Source organism: Pipra filicauda, unplaced genomic scaffold (assembly GCF_003945595.2).
Source record: "Pipra filicauda isolate LSUMZ 115617 unplaced genomic scaffold, ASM394559v2 scaffold720_size194830_pilon, whole genome shotgun sequence".
In the NCBI taxonomy this organism is placed as follows: Eukaryota; Metazoa; Chordata; class Aves; order Passeriformes; family Pipridae; genus Pipra; species Pipra filicauda.
The window spans coordinates 111,736-130,051 of NW_024104888.1; the positions used below are offsets into that span (position 1 = coordinate 111,736).

General features: G+C 54.8%; 2 protein-coding genes across 6 annotated transcripts in view; one reads left to right on the forward strand and one right to left on the reverse strand.

Moving 5' to 3' along the window:
• TOGARAM1 (TOG array regulator of axonemal microtubules 1) overlaps positions 1-6,123 on the reverse strand; it is a 29,003-nt gene extending 22,880 nt beyond the window's left edge. For all 3 annotated transcript variants that reach the window (XM_039389355.1, XM_027723055.2, XM_027723054.2), the window contains exon 1: positions 4,666-6,123. In XM_039389355.1, the coding sequence (XP_039245289.1) occupies positions 4,666-6,108 (1,443 nt within the window). In that variant the 5' untranslated portion in view covers positions 6,109-6,123. The remainder of the gene's footprint in view (positions 1-4,665) is intronic.
• Positions 6,124-6,480: 357 nt separating this feature from the next.
• On the forward strand, positions 6,481-18,071 carry KLHL28 (kelch like family member 28). Of its 3 annotated transcripts, none has more exons than XM_039389357.1 (6): positions 6,481-6,542; positions 9,760-10,658; positions 14,159-14,602; positions 15,433-15,510; positions 15,971-16,179; positions 17,386-18,071. In XM_039389357.1, the coding sequence occupies exons 2-6, from the start codon at positions 9,760-9,762 to the stop codon at positions 17,547-17,549; spliced, it is 1,794 nt and encodes a 597-aa protein (XP_039245291.1). In that variant the 5' UTR covers positions 6,481-6,542; the 3' UTR covers positions 17,550-18,071. The 3 variants fall into 3 exon arrangements, with proteins under 3 accessions (XP_039245291.1, XP_027578882.1, XP_039245292.1); XM_039389358.1 differs by lacking the exon at positions 6,481-6,542 and adding an exon at positions 6,568-6,601; XM_027723081.2 differs by lacking the exon at positions 15,433-15,510.
• Positions 18,072-18,316: the final 245 nt, after the last annotated feature.

Sequence of the window (18,316 nt, forward strand, 5' to 3'; positions counted from 1 at the left end):
CTATCACACAGAGAAATAGGATTGGTTATGGAATATAGACAATATTAAATAAGTAGTTAAATAATGAAGTTTGAACAAAACCTTTGGGTCCTTTCCAAGTAAAGAAGAGACACAAGATACACACTCAAGCCTAGAGAAATTCCACCCCCATATCCTGCCAACAAGGAAAAAAAATCAACCTCATAATTCAAACTTTTTAATTACATATTCCTAATTCTCCTGAGACTGTTTCCATTAAAAATGGAAAATGAAGTCACATGAGGTACCTGTTGGCAGTAAATAAATAAGTGAAGCCTGGTTTTCCATTCAGTGCTTTAAAAGCCAAGCAGTTCCCAGAGGCAGCTGAGCTCCAAGGTCCCCAGCTATGTGGGCACTGGTTCTTGGGGGAAACCCTTCCCTGGGCCTGGGAGGGGGTTTGTGGTTAACAAAAACGGCCACAATTCTATCCTCCCCTCCAAAACCACGCTGTGATTTCCTGTCGGCATTTCCCAGTCGTGTCCGAGTGTCCAGCCTGAGGCACCCTCAGCAAAGCCACCAAAATGCCCCAAAGCTCAAAACTCCCCATGAAATCTCCTCCCTAGAGCCGGGGCTAAAGCTGCTTAATCAGCCTGCAGGGATTAGACTCTCACTGAAGTATTTCAGGACAAGTGCTTAAAGCACAGCACGGTGGGGGAAAACCGATGGGGCCTCCCCAGCAAGCAGGCCCTGAGGGACCCCAGGGGCCCTTCACACAGCGGGACAAAGAGCAGCAGGAAAACGGAGAAGGGGTTTGTCCCGGGTTATCCCGGTTGGGATAAAAGAGGTGAAACCTCGGCATTCCTGCCCCCGGGATCAGCAAACAGCATTTCCCATCCACAGAGCTTCCAGTCCACAACTAAATGTCACTTGTCTGAGTTCCTGTGGCCTGGTTTCAGCTGGGATGGAGTTAATTTTCCCCTCAGTAGCTGGTGCAGGACAAACTTAGGCCCCATTTTTCCACATAGACAAAGCAATTTATGCAGAAGGAGTAAAGTAAAACACTGCCATTATTGTACAGCTCCACTCAGCTGTTCCAGTCCCAGCTACAGGGATAAAAACTCTGCTTCCCTGTGCACAAATTATAATTACAGCATTACTAATTTGCTAAACATGGGCTTGAGGACAGTGGGAAGTAAAGGCAAACCCAAAGCTGCCAGATGTTCCAGGGGAGTAGATGACAGATCCCAGCAAAGGGATTTCTCAGAAGGGTTCCTATAGATTCCACCAGTACCACCATTGTCAGGCAATATTGGAATCCATCCACCAAAGGAATTATTAACTTGGTTACCAAAGCACTTGAGAGTGACCCATCATGGAATCACAGGATGGTTTGGGTGGAATGGACCTTAAACATCACCCAGTTCCACCCCTGCCATGGGCAGGGACACCTTCCACTATCCCAGCTGTTCCAGACCCAGCCAGACAAAAGGTTCTCCTGATCCAACACCCAGCAGCATCAACCACAGGCTCCCAGGGAAAAGACCTACAATACACAAATACAGAATGATATCTCCCCAAAATACTCCTGCAGCCTCCAGAAAGGCCAGAGCTCCCGTGCCAGTGCCACCCCAATTCCCAAGAACAGGCAGCCTTATCCCACTGACTCTGTGTGCCTCTGATCCTTGCTAAAACAGAGAGCTGTTGTTCCATAAATCTGATTTCACACTTGCACACCCACTGAGGTCCCCATAAAGCCCAGCTCTGAGGTTCTCTGTTATGGGATCAGGATGGAAATGAGGAGAATTCCACAGTGTTGCCCAACACTGCAGTTCTGGGAGATCACAGAGGTCACAAGTACTTTGTGACAGGGCTGGAAACGTCGGGGAGATGTTCAAGTGCTCTTGTTTCCCCCAAAAGGGAACCTTTGGGTACCAAAAGGCACCTCCAACAGCAGATGCATGGTCTGTGTTTCACAGGGGGTAACTCTTGCCCTACAATAATCCCTAGGCATGGTGTTTTCCATATAGCACACTGAATTTCCAAGGAAAACACAGGAAGGCTCAGCTACCAATAGGTCAGTGAGAACTCTGTTAGCTTATTCTGGGGTAACCACCTTGTCCTTCACGTTACAGAGTCAGAGAAGATGAGAGTTCAAAAGGGAATCTGGGATTGCTTGCAGCATTCCTGGACTCACTAGTGTGACCCCTCATGGATGGCAAGGCTGGGAAACCACTGGAGAACCAGGAGGTTTGGTCACAGCAGGCTGAGTTCAACTGCTTGAGAAATGTTTTGTCAAGAACCCAATTAACCAGCACTGACAGAATCATGGAATGCTTTGGGTTGGAAGGACCTCAAAGCCCACCTCATCCCTCCCCTGCCATGGGCAGGGACACCTCCACTATCCCAGGCTGATCCAAGCCCCGTCCAACCTGGCCTTGGACACTTTCAGGGATGGAGAATCCACAACTCTCTGGAGAAGCTGCCAAGCCCTTGGAGTCACTGTGCTTTATCTACCTTTTATTTTTAGTACACATTAACTTACACATGTTTTACTTCACATCTTATCTGATCAGGAAAGTCTAGACATGGCCTTGGACAGCCACTGTGTAACATGACCCTAAAAATCCTGGCAGGAAAACTGCTTTAAATATTAAGCTCCTTCCATGCATCCCTTCAGCCACAGAATGACTCCAGAAGTTAATTTTTAAGCAAATTCATTTCAAAGGAATGTCTGAATTAATAATTAATATTTTAAATGTCAAGTCAAGTACCAGAATTCCATGCATGATAAATGAATTTACCTCACTGGAGGGAGTTAAGGGGAGATCCAGGGCTGCCTTCCCACACACACACTGATTTCTGGATGCCCCCAGCACAGGAGCTTTATTTATACAGCTCATGGCAACCTCAGTTCAGAAGGGCTGTCCCAAGCACAGGAAATTCTTGGGAAGGAAATCTTCCCTGGGAGGGTGGGGAGGCCCTGGCCCAGGTTGCCCAGAGAAGCTGTGGCTGCCCCTGGATCCCTGCAAGTGTCCAAGGTTGGATGGGGCTTGGAGCAAACTGGGCTGGTGGAAGGTGTCCCTGCCCATGGCAGGAGTTTGAAATGTGACCTTTAAGATCCCTTCCAACCCAAACACTCCATGATTCTATGACTGACACCATCTCTAAATGCACTCTGAATATCAACAAAACAGAATCCAGAAGTGAACTGCTTTCTCTCCCTCTCTCCAGGGTTGGAAACCTCGGGCACTCCTCCCACTTTACAGGGATAAACACAACCACGTGCACAAAAGGTTAATTCCTTTTAGAAAAGGACCTTCTCCAGAGCACCTTCCCCCATTCCAAGCTCCAGCCAGGCTTTGGTGCCTGTATTAACTTGCTTTGTGTTCAGAAAACCACACAGAGCAGCAGCACAGGGCTCAGCCCAACCTGCCTGGAGAGCACTGGCAACTGATATTTCTACAAGCTGTCTTAGTCAATACTGCAAAACTGCTTCAAAAAGAAAACCCTTCTTGCTCTGGAGGTGTTTCCTACATATCTTGGTGTCCAGAGCCTGTTTGTAGGTATCCCAGAGGAACTCAGCTGCCTGATTCATCAACTCAAAAAGACACAGATCTCTTTAGGGGCCCGAGTTAAAGGTAACACAGACACCAAGGAAGGGATGAGCACGTCTGCATTCAGGTCTAGACATGAACTTTGGGGTTTTACAGTACAGAAACATGAACTCACATTTATTTATGCTCTTGAGTTTCCCAACAGCCTGGCTGCAGAGGAGCACTCACGGTCCATGACCTCATCCAGCACAGCAACAAGTTACCAAGCAACTGGGAATTAAATTCTCACTACGTAAACGTGGCAGGAGGAATCTCCTCTGCACAGCCTTTGATTTTCTGGGATCTCTTTGCTTCAGCTCAATCACAGGAGGTTGAGACATGATAAATCAAACGTGTCCACTTATAAAAACCCCAAACACCACAGAAAGCCCACCACACACCGATACCACACGTGGGGGTTGTATCCAAAACACGTGTCACAGCACCACTGCCAAAGGCAAAACGACCTGGACAATATTCCAGAAATTCCTTCCCTTTCCAGCTGCTGACTGGGTAAGTGATAAAATCAAAACTCAGTCAGAATTGCTGTTCCAGCCTGACCTACATTTTTCCTAGTGAGATCAGCCTGAGCAGCAAGAGCCACCCAGGCATTTGGCAGCCTCCAGGTTTATCCCAGGGCAGTCAAAGAGCCCTGGCTCAGCCCCACTTCAGAGCTCTGCCTTCAGAGCCTGAGCTGAAGGAATGGGTCAGTTCTTCCCCAGACAGCTTCAGGACACTCTCAGCAGTCAGGCAGGTGCTCTCAAACACAAATATACAAACGAAGGCTGCATTTTCCCCACTCTTGTGCTCATTCCCTGGGGTTCACCTGTCACTGTTGACATGTCACACACATGTCACTATGGTCAGGCCTAAGAAGTGCCTCGGGGAGCCCAGTAACATCAAAAATTATGTTTATTAAGTGATAAGTTGTTTGGTTAAATCTGATACAAGGAATTCCCAAACTTGCACTCCCAGACCGATGTGAGGGTACAAATCCTTGCACATAAAACACCAGCCATCCCTCCCAAATAGCTGCCACTTAACAAGCCTCTGACAGCTTTCCAACCTCCCCTTGGAAATGCCTTAGGATGAAGGATGCCAGGGAGTTACATACCTGCTCCACACCCTTCGGGAACGGCATCCTGACTCCCGAGCCACCTTCCCCGTCTCCGGCCAGCTCGGATTCCCACGGCAGCTTGTTCTTCCCTCTCCCGGCGCTCAGGACTCTCCTGGGGCTCATCCCTTGCTCGGCACACTTGGAGCCGGGGCCGTGCGGCGCATCTTCCCCGCCGGGGCACCCGCAGCGAGCGCTCTGCGTCCTGCTGCCCATCAGCAGCCACTCGGTGTCGGCGCCGGGGGGCTGGCAGCGCCCGCGGCAGTGCCCGGCGGAGGGCAGGGGCAGGCCGTACTCCACGAATCCCTGCTCGCCCAGCCTGGGCAGCGCCTTCCTGGCCAGCCGCGCCCGCACGGCCCGCACGGCCCCCGCGCCGCCCGCCCGCAGCTCCAGGGCGCCCACGGCGCTGAAGAGCGCCTGGGTCCCGCCGGCGCCCATGGCCGCGGCCAGCGCCGCCAGCGCCTCCAGCGCGGCGTGCCGGACCCTGCGCTTCGCGTCCAGCAGCGCGGGCGCCAGCGCGGCCGCCAGCTGCGGCAGGTCCAGCTGCTCGCCGGGGTAGGTGAGCAGCGCGGCCGTGCACGTGTTGAGCAGCTCCTCGCGGAGCCGGGCGCTGCGGTGGCGCAGCAGCCGCTCCTGCAGCAGCAGCCGCAGCACGGCCCGCGGCCCCGCGGCGCCCATGAGGCGCAGCAGCAGCCGGGCGCTGTCCCGGCGCATCGCGGGCTGCGTGTCCCCGAGCGCCCGCGCGGCCGCGGCCACCAGCGGGGCGAGCACGGCGGGCACCCTCCGGCCGAGCCGCAGCGCCAGCAGCCGCGTGGCCTCCAGCGCGCCCCGCGCCACCGCGAAGTTGGGGTCGCGCAGCAGCGCGTCCAGCAGCGCGATGAGCCCGCGCAGGGCGGCGGCGGGCGCGGCGCTCAGCGCGGCTGGGCTGCAGCCCTCCAGCGCCCGCCGCAGCTGCTCCACCGCCTGGGCGCGCCGCCGGTAGTCCCGGGGGTCCAGCAGCCGCGCGCGGAGCTCGGCGGGCACCAGCGGCAGCTCCGCGCGGCCGGGCGGGGGCGAGTCATCCCCGTCCTGCTGCGGGTCGAGCGGCTCCGAGCCCGGCTCGCCCCGCGCGGGGCCGGGGGGCTCCGCGTGCCCCGAGCCCTCCTGCGGGCCGGGCGGCGCCGTGCCGGGAGGCTCCGTGTCCTTCGCATCCCCCCGCGGGTGGAGCGGCACCGTGCCGGGGCCCTCCCGAGCGGGGCTGGGGGGCTCCGTGTGCCCCGAGCCCTCACGCGGGTCGGGGGGCTCCGCACCCTCCTCAGCGGGGCCGGGGGGCTCCGTGCCCGGAGCCTCCTCAGCGGGGGCGCCGCGCTCCCAGGCGCGGCCGCGGCCCCGCGGTCCGTGTGCGCTGGATCCCGGTGCCGATGCCGGTCCGTGTCCCGGCCCGTGCCCGCCGGGCTCGCCCATATCCCCGGCCCGCGGCCATGGGGCCCCTCAGGCCCCGCCCGGCAACGCCGCCGTCGCCAGGGGGCGCCGCGCACCGCGCCGACGCGGCGCACACCACGCCGCGGCCACCCGGGGGGGGGACACGCACATATCTCCGCGCCGTCTCCTCACGTCGCGGAGGGTGAAACGGGGCGCGACTGCACCGATGATGGAGCGCAAAGCGGTTCTGAGGGAGAGACGAGGACAGGGCACAGCTAGGGAGCGGTGAGGAAGCGAACCAGTAATGCATCCCCCCCGCGCGCGGTGCAGGTGATCCCGGCCGGGAAGGGGCAGGGGTGGGTGTGAGCGGCGTCCCGGGCGCTGATTGGCGGGGCGGGCTGGGCGGAAGTGACGTCGCGGGCGGTGAGGAGCGGAGCGAGCGGCGCTGCGGCCGGGCCGGGCCGGCACCGGGACAGGTGGGACCGGGATAGAGCACCGCGACAAATCACTGGGATAGAGCACCGGGAGAGCCGCGGTACAGCGGGCAGCGCCGCCTCCTGGCGCGGGGTGCAGCGGGAGCGGGCTCGGGTGCTCGGGGGACCCGCCCTGGGGAGACCCCCGTGTGAGCCGGCAGCGGCGGAGCCCGGCAATCCCGGAAGGGTTTGGGTTGGAAGGGACATAAATCCCGTCCCGTTCCACCCCCTGCCGTGTTCAGGGACACCTTCCACAGGTTGCTCCTGGTCCAGCCTGGCGCTGCCGGGGATAAGGGGCAGGGATGAGGACACAAGAGCCGGTGGTGTTTTCATGGAATCCCGGAATGGTTCGGGTTGGAAGGGGCTTGAATCCCGTCCCATTCCACCCGCTGCCGTGGGCGACACCTTCCATAGGTGCTCCCAGCCCCGTCCTCCCTGCGGGCGCTGTCCCAGCCCTGCTCCCTCAGCCCCGGCGCAGGTTGGGTTGGATTTGGGCACCAGCGCTGAGCACGAACACACGGAGAGCGTCAATTCCGTCAGCAGGGCGCTCTCTGTTTGTATTTCTTTTTTCTTGCCCTTTTTGTGTGCGGGGTGTCGGACCCGAACCCAGCCCGGCTCTCAGGGTGTGGTTGGGGTTTGTGCTGTCTCGGGACTCCCAGAACCAGCCCAGTGGCTTTGCTGCCCCGCGAATTCCGAGCTCTAAATCGGGGCTTGGCACGCACTGAAATTCCCCCTCGGGGCACAGAAGTGCCCGGAGCTCTCGCTGCTGGTTCCTGCTCTGCACACACGCTGCGTTTTGGCAGAGTCAGATCCCTCAGTGAGCCAGCTCTGCCGGGTAACCTCCTTATTTCCAATAACTTGCTGTTCAGGATGAGTTTTAAGCCCAGCCTGGGAGAATCTGACAGCCCAGAGCCCCGGGGTGGCCACTGATGTGAGCTGGGGGCACAAACCCCTGTACTGGGGTACAGTCCAAGGCTGGGTCGTGTTCCAGCTGCTGGTTCCTCCTGAGCAGTGGAATAAATACCAGCAAACTGTGGTGTAGGTGTGCAGGGGGTGTGAGAGGTTCTACTAGGGTGCTATAAAAACTTCAATTGCTGTAGAGAGACTTAAATATAGTTAGTTATAATTATATAGTTATAAAACTGAGCTGTGACCATTCCTTTTCCCTGCCACGTGTCTGTGTTTGTGCAATCAAGTTTTGACCAGAGCACAGACACAAAGGGGAAATAAAGTGTTTTAGCTGCTGAACAGCTTTTTTTTTTTAATTCATTTTTTTAATTCCTCCAATTTGTGCTGCAAAACTCTGATAGGGAAAACTTTGTATATTATCATGCCTTTTACAGGTGTGCTTAAAATACTTCCTTTCAGTTATTTTTTTCTACTGTAGCACTATAATAGGAGAGCTTCTGTATCTTTCCATGGGTAGGAGGTTTCCCTCCCTACCTGTGATCCTTCACGTCCCTGTCAGTGCTTTCTACTCTGCATTTAAACCTTGGCAACCCCTTTTGTTCTTTCAGATGAAGCACTTCTAAGTGGGCTCCCTGCAAGGGAGGTGTCAGTTAAGGAGCTCTAAAAATGATGAACTTATTGTTGAGATAGAAGGAGTGAGAGCTGGGAGATCATTTATCGAATTGCCATGAAATCAGCTGTTCAGTGAGGGCTGGGGGGGAACAGTGGGGCTGTTTCTCATGGTCCAGGAGCTGACACATCCCCCCTCCACCTCTGTGCAGGGATGGGGCTGAACAAAGTGGTGGGCAGCACCTTGGAATTGCAATGCTGCTGCAATTAGAGCAGGTATCCAAGTGCTTCCACTGGAACCTTTGGGAAGGAGGGTTTTGTGGAGCTGTGGGGAGGAGCAGGACCCTTCCCTCTGCACCCCTGGTGATGGTGGGAGTGTGGGTGGCTCTCAGGGCTGGGAGGGGGTGAAGTGCTGATAACTCCAGGGTGTCCACCTGGTCCTGCTCCCTCAGAAGCTCTGGGAAGCTCCTCAGCAGCTCCCACTGTTGTCTCCTGATGGAGGAGGCAGGCCCAGCTCCCAGCATTCCCCAGCTCTGGTCTCTGCCACTCCACAGGGATGTTGTGGCAGTGAAAGCCATGAGGTGAGGTGAGATGAGGCTCTCCTGAGCTCCATGCATCCAGAGCACAGGAGCCTCTGCTCCTGCTTTTCCTGCCCTCCTGGCTCTGTGGGGCTGGTTTGCAGAGGGAAGGCATGGAATGGGAATGGAGAGCTGGGCCCTGAGAGGGAGGGCCCTGCCACAGAGGAGAGGGAGAGGGGGACACAGCAGGGCTGGGCTGCTCCCCAGGAGCACTGAGCAGGCGGGAGTTGGGCTGCACAAAGGAGTTTTAGAACTTTTAAAACTTGGTCTAAAATAAGCCAGTTCTATTCTTCAGTTATCTCTTTATTTTTATTTTAGTCACTGTTCAGTTCTCTCAAATCCCTGATGTAGAGTCATGGAATGTCCTGAGCTGGAAAGGACCCCCAAGGATCATCCAGTCCAAGCCCTGGCCCTGCCCAGGACACCCCAACAATCCCTCCCTGTGCCCCAGAGGATCATCCAAACCCTCCTGGAGCTCTGGCAGCCTTGGGGCCGTGCCCACTGCCCTGGGGAGCCTGGGCAGTGCCAACCACCCTCTGGGGGAAGAACCTTGTCCTGAGATCCAACCTGACCCTGCCCTGGCACAATTCCAGGCTATTCCCTGGGTCCTGTCCCTGGTAAGAGAGAAGAGATTGAGCTGCCCCTCAGGAGGAGCTGCAGCCCCTGCTGAACTCTGCTCTCAGTCTCCTGTTTTCCAGCTGAACAAGCCAAGTGCCCTCAGCTGCTCCTTGTATGGCCCCTCCAGGCTCTTCACGTCCTCATGTCCCTCCTTTGGACACCCTCCAGCAGCTTTAGATCCCTCTGATATTGTAGTACCCAAACCTGAGGCTGCCCCAGTAGAATCCTGTCACGTAGTCCATGCGTCAGAAAACAGGCATTTCACTCCATAACAAAAAAAAGTGATGGTTGAGGTGTGTTTTTGATGTGGAGGTGGATCTGGCACAGGCTGTTAAGGTCCTGATTTAACTCGCGTGAAACAGCATCGCACGTGAGGGTTGGAAAGGTGAGCTGGGGATCAATAAACCCGCTCAGATAACAGCAGAGATGGTAGTGCTTGTTACATGTTACGTGTGGCACGCGTGTGTGGGGTGGAGCCCCAGTGACCGTCCCTGTGTCCCGCTCAGATGGACCCGTCGTCCCCGCCGTACCTGCTGGCCAAGCTGACCCCGCTGCACTCGGAGCAGCTCCTGCAGGGCCTCAACGTGCTGCGGCAGCACCGTGAGCTGTGCGACGTCGTGCTGCGCGTGGGCGACGCCAAGATCCACGCCCACAAGGTGGTGCTGGCCAGCATCAGCCCCTACTTCAAGGCCATGTTCACCGGGAACCTGTCGGAGAAGGAGAACGCCGAGGTGGAGTTCCAGTGCGTGGCCGAGGCGGCGCTGCAGGCCATCGTGGAGTACGCCTACACCGGCACCGTCTTCATCTCCCAGGACACCGTGGAGTCGCTGCTGCCCGCCGCCAACCTGCTCCAGGTGAAGCTGGTGGTCAAGGAGTGCTGCGCCTTCCTGGAGAGCCAGCTGGACCCCGGCAACTGCATCGGCATCTCGCGCTTCGCCGAGACCTACGGCTGCCACGACCTGTACCTGGCGGCCAACAAGTACATCTGCCAGAACTTCGAGGACGTGTGCCAGACCGAGGAGTTCCTGGAGCTGACGCACGCCGAGCTGGACGAGATCGTGTCCAACGACTGCCTCAACGTGGTGACGGAGGAGAGCGTGTTCTACGCGCTGGAGTCCTGGATCAAGTACGACGTGCAGGAGCGCCAGAAGCACCTGGCGCAGCTGCTGCACTGCGTGCGCCTGCCCCTGCTCAGCGTCAAGTTCCTCACGCGCCTCTACGAGGCCAACCACCTCATCCGGGACGACCACACCTGCAAGCACCTGCTCAACGAGGCCCTCAAGTACCACTTCATGCCCGAGCACAGACTGTCCCACCAGACCATGCTGATGACGCGGCCCCGCTGCGCCCCCAAAGTGCTCTGTGCCGTGGGGGGCAAGGCCGGGCTCTTCGCCTGCCTGGAGAGGTAAGGAAGGGATACAGGGAGGGGTGGCCATGGGGTCTGGGATCACCCCAGGGCTCTTTGCCTGCCTGGAAGGGTAAGGAATGGATACAGGCAGGAATGGCCATGGGATCTGGGATCACCCCAGGGCTCTTCGCCTGCCTGGAGAGGTAAGGAAGGGATGCAGGGAGGGATGCTCATGGTGTCTGGGATCACCCCAGGGCTCTTTGCCTGCTTGGAAGGGTAAGGAATGGATACAGGGAGGGGTGGCCATGGTGTCTGGGATCACCCCAGGGCTCTTTGCCTGCCTGGAGAGGTAAGGAGTGGCCAAGGGGGTGGTGGCCATGTGTGACTTGATCACCCCAGGTCAGGGTAACACACTCCTTGTGTAACACACTCACACAGCTGTGATTTCAGAGTAATCAAGGCTGGAAAAGACCTTCAAGTCCCCCCATATTTGCAGGGTGTAGTTGCTGCTTTCCTTCATAAGAACTCTTAAGCAGGTTTTGTTTTTTTTTTTTTTTTTAACAAGCACAATTCAAAATGCTTTTGTATTTCATGAGTAACCTGAAGTGCTGCAGGGTTTTGCTTGTGCCAACACACATAGCTGTGGAATCATTTTCATTCTGTTGATTGAGTTAATAACATGGGTAACTGAAGTTTGTGTCTTGCTTCTTTATCATTTCTGGTATTTTCATTTTACGTGATTTTCCCCTGATTTATTATTATTAAAAAAAAAATCAAAAAAATTAACTTAATATGCTTCCTGATAACTCAAAAATCCTTGGAATTTAAACAGTCTTATTCAGAGGAGAGCAAAGGCGAAGAAAAGGAGGCTCAGGGGGGACCTTCTGGTCTCACAACTCCCTGACAGGAGGGGGGAGCCGGGGGGGGTCGGGCTCTGCTCCCAGGGAACAAGGGACAGGAGGAGAGGGAACGGCCTCCAGCTGTGCCAGGGGAGGCTCAGGTGGGACAGGAGGAGGAATTTCTGCCTGGAAAGGGCTGTCAGGCCTTGGCAGGGGCTGCCCAGGGAGGTTTGGAGTGCCCAGCCCTGGAGGTGTCCCAGGAAGGCCTGGCCGTGGCACTCAGTGCTCTGGGCTGGGGGACAAGGTGGGCATCGGGCACGGGGGGATCCATGGGCTGGGAGGACTTTTCCAGCCTCAGGGATCCTGGGAAGGGGTTCTTGATCACGATACAATCCTGATTTCAGTCTGTAGGTGCCCTGTCTGTGCTGGCAGGAGCAGGTAAGTGCCCATCCTCTCTTCCCTGGATTCCAGAAGGAACCTCCTGTTCCATCACTGGGGAGACCCCTGAGGCTCATCATGGGAGCAGAAGGATTGTAACAGAGAGAAGAATAGTTTTGTTTCCCCAAACTGGTGTGGCTGGGTTTGCTTTAACATGGCACTAACATTTCCAGAACTGGGAGTTAAACTGTCTGTGTGTCTGCTTATATCCATTTATACAAATATATATATATACATATGTGCATACACACAAAGTGCTTTGATGTTGAGTGCCCTTATCAGCTCCATGAATGTTCCCTGTGCTCAGGGACTGCCTGAACTGGTTCCCCAGCTGGATTCTGGGATGTTCACTCCAAGGTACTCTTTTCCATGACAGTTCCACGTTTGCTGATATGAATATACTCTTAAAAACCTGGGAAGAACCGTCTGTTCCTTTTCCCCGTGTTCAGAGAGGTTGTCAAAATTATTTAATTTTTAAGGTTTTTCAGTTAATTTATAGGGACCAACATTAAACTACATGTTAGGTTTATAGATTTAAAAAATAAAGGGGGTTTTGTGCTTCATAAAAAAATCTGTTTGAGTGAATAAACTTGTCCTCTGATATTCTTCAGCTCTGCTTCTCTCCCAGCCTCTTCAGCGACTGTAACAGTGTTACCTAGCAGTGTAATTTGGATTATTTTGATTTCTTTTTTACTTCTTCATAACAAAATTCCTGAGAATGTATTTAGTCTACATTCTCTAACACCAGCCTGGTGTTCCAGCAGCTCCTGCTTCTGGGTTTTTAGTGCCTGTCAGCTCTCCAGGGACCTCCTGCTCTTGGATGGTTCACATTTCCTCTCTACTGGAGAGCCTCTTAATTATTGAAGTCATTTATTAATTAAGCGGTTTAGGTGGATTGACTAGACTTTATATCGAGTAGGCTCAGTCCACCGTGTTCTGAGTATAATTAGAAGGAAATGCATTTTAAAGACACATTTTTCAGATTGCTTTGTTCTCCGCTGACATTTTGTTGAAATTATAGAGCGCACGTAAAATGTGTTTATAAAACTGCAAATTATACTTTCCAAGTGTATGTTTGTGCATAAATATAGAACGTGTCTCCTCCTCTCTAATTTTCTCTTCTCTCTCTGATCTTGGTGGCTGTTCTTTTTTTTTTTTTTTTCTTTAAACTTACCCTTCTCGTCCCTTGGGTTTTTAGTTGGGTTTTCCCACATGATCCCTGTTTTCCTGTCCCACATGATCCCTGTTTTCCTGTCCCAGCATGGAGATGTACTTCTCCAGAATGATCTAGTTGGGTTTTCTCACTTGATCCCTGTTTTCCAGCGTGGAGATGTATTTCCCCCAGGACATTCTAGTTGGATTTTCTCAAATGATCCCTGTTATCCTGTCCCAGCATGGAGATGTACTTCCCTCAGGATGACTCCAATTAGGTTTTCCCACCTGATCCCTGTTTTCCCGTTCCAGCATGAGATGTATTTCCCCCAGAACAATCTAGTTGGATTTTCTCACGTGATCCCTGTTTTCCCATTCCAGCATGGAGATGTACTTCTCCAGAACAATCTAGTTGGGTTTTCTCACTTGATCCCTGTTTTCCAGCATGGAGATGTACTTCCCCCAGGACAACTTCAATTAGATTTTCCCACATGATCCCTGTTTTCCTGTCCCAGCATGGAGATGTACTTCTCCAGAATGATCTAGTTGGGTTTTCTCATGTGATCCCCGTTTTCCAGCATGGAGATGTATTTCCCCCAGGACAGTCTAGTTGGATTTTCTCAAATGATCCCTGTTATCCTGTCCCAGCATGGAGATGTACTTCCCTCAGGATTACTCCAATTAGGTTTTCCCACCTGATCCCTGTTTTCCTGTCCCAGCATGGAGATGTGTTTCCCCCAGGACAATCTAGTTGGGTTTTCCCACATGATCCCTGTTTTCCTGTCCCAGCATGGAGATGTACTTCTCCAGGACAGTCTAGCTGGATTTTCTCACATGATCCCTGTTTTCCAGCATGGAGATGTACTTCCCTAGAATGATCTAGCTGGGTTTCCTCACATGATCCCTGTGTTCCCATTCCAGCATGGAGATGTACTTCTCCAGGATGATGTGTTTGGGTTTCCTCACGTGATCCCTGTGTTCCCATTCCAGCATGGAGATGTACTTCTCCAGGATGATGTGTTTGGGTTTCCTCACGTGATCCCTGTGTTCCCGTTCCAGCATGGAGATGTACTTCTCCAGGATGATGTGTTTGGGTTTCCTCACGTGATCCCTGTGTTCCCGTTCCAGCATGGAGATGTACTTCCCGCAGAACGACTCCTGGATCGGCCTGGCCCCGCTGAGCATCCCGCGCTACGAGTTCGGGATCTGCGCCCTGGAGCAGAAGATCTACGTGGTGGGCGGGATCGCCACGCACGTGTGCCAGGGCATCAGCTACAGGAAGCACGAGAGCTCGGTGGAGTGCTGGGACCCCGACACCAACACGTGGAGCTCGCTGGAGCGCATGTTCGAGAGCCGCAGCACGCTGGCCGTGGTGGTGCTGGCCGGGGAGCTCTACGCCCTGGGCGGCTACGACGGGCAGTCCTACCTGCGCACGGTGGAGAAGTACCTGCCCAAGGTGAAGGAGTGGCAGCTGGTGGCCCCCATGACGAAGACGCGGAGCTGCTTCGCGGCGGCCGTGCTGGACGGGATGATCTACGCCATCGGGGGCTACGGGCCCGCGCACATGAACAGGTACCCGCGCCGGGGCAGCCCTGCCAGCTCCGCTCAAACCATCCTCGGTACCCTGGGGGCGGCATAAACCCTCCCTCTGCTGTGTCAGCCTCGTAGTTCAGCTGGGAAGGTGTGTTTTAACTCACTCGTGGGTTTGGGTTCTCTTGGAAATCCTTCGGAAGGTGCCCAGTGCTCCACAGCAGAGCACCGAGTGCCACGGCTGGAGCTGTGCCAGGGCAGGGTCAGGTTGGATCTCAGGACGAGGGTCTTCCCCCTGAGGGTGGTTGGCACTGCCCAGGCTCCCCAGGGCAGTGGGCACGGCCCCAAGGCTGCCAGAGCTCCAGAAGGGTTTGGATGATCCCTTCAGGCACAGGGTGTGACCCCTGGGGATGAGCCTGTGCAGGGTCAGGAGTTGGACTGGATGGTCCTTGTGGGTCCCTTCCAACTCAGGATATTCTGTGATTCTGTGAATAATTTGGATTAATTATTCAAGAAGTGAATCCTACACCTTGCCATGCAGGCTCCTACAAGCTCTGGCATTAAACCAAGCTCAGTGCTGGGTAATTAACCACCTTTTCTCTCAACTCTGTGCTGCTGCTGATCTTCTCTCCCCCTTTTTTTGCCCCGTTGTGCTCCTGGAGCTGCACTTGGACAGGGAACAGCTCAGTGCCACTAGTGTGTTAATGACTGACCATCTGTACAGCTCCAGTGATCACAAAAATTAATAATGATGACGATTCATTTCCATTCAATCCCTCTACTACCCTCAGTGTTGGACCAGCAGCCTCTTTACTGCTTTTCCTGAGGAATATAAATACACTCTCTACTTTCCTCTCTGAATGTTATTTCAGGCAAACCTCAAGGAAGTTTTTGATTTGCTGTGTTACCCAAATAGATGCATTGTGGATCTGCATTGTGTTCAGTTTTCCGTGAGTTGATTTTTAAAATATTAGCACCAGACATCCTGGAAAGAACTTTCACCTCTGAGGGAGCTTGGGTGGTTTCAGGGTGTGACCTGAAGGTCCAGGACAGTGGCACGAGGACATCAGAGAGGCTGAGCTGCAGTCACTGTGTCAGGGGGAAACATCACAGAATCGTTGAGGTGGGAAAAGGCCTCTGAGATCATGGAGTCCAAACTTAGACTGAAAAAAATATGTTAAAAAACTGGTTTTTGGCAACCCTGTTGGGACCCTCCACCTACTTTGGTTGTGGAAGGACCCTGGGACAGGATTGGTGCTTCCGAGGTGGTAACACACGGTCTGTCGGTGCTGCAAAGCAACTGCACCAGGGCATTTTCCATCAGCTCCAGCACTTGCCTTTGTGTTTCACTGTTCCTGTGCTGGGCAGGACTGGCTGTGCCTGTGACAGAGGCTGTGTTTGTCCCTGCAGCGTGGAGCGCTACGATCCAAGCAAGAACTCCTGGGAGCCCGTGGCCTCCATGGCTGACAAGCGGATCAACTTCGGCGTGGGGGTCATGCTGGGCTTCATCTTCGTGGTGGGGGGACACAACGGGGTGTCCCACCTGTCCAGCATCGAGAGATACGACCCCCACCAGAACCAGTGGACGGTGTGTCGGCCCATGAAGGAGCCCAGGACAGGTGGGACCTGCAGGGGGAACTCGGGTGTCCTGTCAGGGATGACCTGTCTGAGCTGATAGAACCTACAGTTAAAGTCTGCACAGCACTGCACTTCATCTGGGGGTGAAGGTCACTTAGTCAGCTCTGGGAAAGAATCTTTATTTACCTCTAAATCCAGCTTATTAATACTGAGCTGTAGGTAAAACAACATGGAGTAATATTTCTATTCTACCTCCTGCATTTGCATTGATTTTGAGGCCGTTTCAGCAGATCTGTGGCACTGTCCTGCTGTGTTTGATGTGGACACTCAGGGGTGCATCACTGTGGTGCAGCTGCAGCTCCTCCCGAGGGGCAGCTCAATCCCTGCTCCCTGTGACAGGGATAGGACCCAGGGAAGGGCTGGAGCTGTGCCAGGGCAGGGTCAGGTTGGATCTCAGGACAAGGTTCTTCCCCCAGAGGGTGGTTGGCACTGCCCAGGCTCCCCAGGGCAGTGGGCACGGCCCCAAGGCTGCCAGAGCTCCAGGAGGGTTTGGACAACGCTCTGAGGGACAGGGGGGATTGTTGGGGTGTCTGGGCAGGGCCAGGGCTTGGACTGGATGGTTCTTGTGGGTCCCTTCCTGCTCAGGGTATTCCATGATTCTATTCTCCAGTCTCTTCTGCCTCCCTGCCAAGGTGTTGTGGGACAGAACATTGTTTTATCACAGGAAAGGGCACGAGAGCAGTAAAAAAGGGGTGTCTGACCTGACCAGAAAGGACTCTTCCCTGACACCCGTTTTCTTTAGGGACACCCCAGACAGGAGGCTGTTGAGGTGGGGGGGGGGGGGGGGTTGCAGCCAGGAGCAGAGGTGCCCATGCCAGCCCTGTCTCAGAGCAGAGGTGCCCATGCCAGCCCTGTCTCAGAGCAGAGGTGCCCATGCCAGCCCTGTCTCAGAGCAGAGGTGCCCGTCCCAGCCCTGTCTCAGAGCAGAGGTGCCCATCCCAGCCCTGTCTCAGAGCAGAGGTGCCCGTCCCATCCCTGTCTCAGAGCAGAGGTGCCCATGCCAGCCCTGTCTCAGAGCAGAGGTGCCCGTCCCAGCCCTGTCTCAGAGCAGAGGTGCCTGTCCCATCCCTGTCTCAGAGCAGAGGTGCCCATGCCAGCCCTGTCTCAGAGCAGAGGTGCCTGTCCCAGCCCTGTCTCGGAGCAGAGGTGCCCGTCCCAGCCGTGTCTGACAGCGTTTCCCCCCGCAGGGGTCGGGGCGGCGGTGATCGATAACTGCCTGTACGTGGTGGGGGGGCACTCGGGCTCCTCCTACCTGAACACGGTGCAGAGGTACGAGCCCATCTCGGACACGTGGCTGGACTCTGCCGGGATGATGTACTGCCGCTGCAACTTCGGCCTCACCGCGCTCTGACGGAGGGCGGGACCCGCCCACCTCACCGGTGCCGCACGGAGCCGGAGCTGCTTGGAGACGATCCGTGCTGCGGGCCCGGAGCTGCCAGCTGAGGAACCTGCCGAGGTTGGGATTAAAATGAGGATTTGTTTTCTTCCCATAATTGGCCTTTGTTCTTTCAGCAGCAAAGGGATGGAAAGCTGCTTCACCAGCTGGCTTTAGCTGCCCCCCTGTCCGCGGCAGTGGGGTTTAGGGAGCACTGTCCACGCCTGGGAGCCGGTTGGAAACTTGTCCATCTAACCCTTTCTAGAGCTTTCCTCTCTTCCTCCTGCCTCCTCTGGAATATGAAGTTTACTGTGCTTGGGGTGAGAGCTGTGTGAGTGTGTGTGTGAGTGCAGGGTTTGCTGAGTGGTGCCTGGCTGTGGCTGCACACGGAGGAAGCGCCAGTGCTTCATGGGTTTTTTATGACCAGTAACTCAAGGGCTGCCTTGTTTCTGTATCTCAAGGTCTGTAAATAATAAATGCCATAGGATGTTGCCTGTACACTCTCCTTTGTTACCTGCTCGCTGGTAGGAGGGCTGGGAGGATCATTAGGGACTCCTTAGGGACATTTCCAGGGCAAGTTTCTTGCCTCTTCACGGCGTTTTTGGGTCTGATGGCAAGAAATTGCATTTTTAACTTTCCCTCCCGTTTTCTTTCTGTGGAGAAACGACTGCTAGATGGTCTGACTTCATCTTGCTGCGTGTTTTCGGTTGGAATGCAAGGAAAAATCCCAGCAGCAGCATTCC

Bases quoted from the DNA above. Each gene is read 5' to 3' on its own strand.
- KLHL28 (XM_039389357.1), top strand. From the start codon at position 9,760: ATGGACCCGTCGTCCCCGCCGTACCTGCTGGCCAAGCTGACCCCGCTG. The intron at 10,659-14,158 runs GTAAGGAAGGGA...TTCCCGTTCCAG, and splicing joins CTCTTCGCCTGCCTGGAGAG to CATGGAGATGTACTTCCCGC. The intron at 16,180-17,385 runs GTGGGACCTGCA...TTCCCCCCGCAG, and splicing joins CATGAAGGAGCCCAGGACAG to GGGTCGGGGCGGCGGTGATC.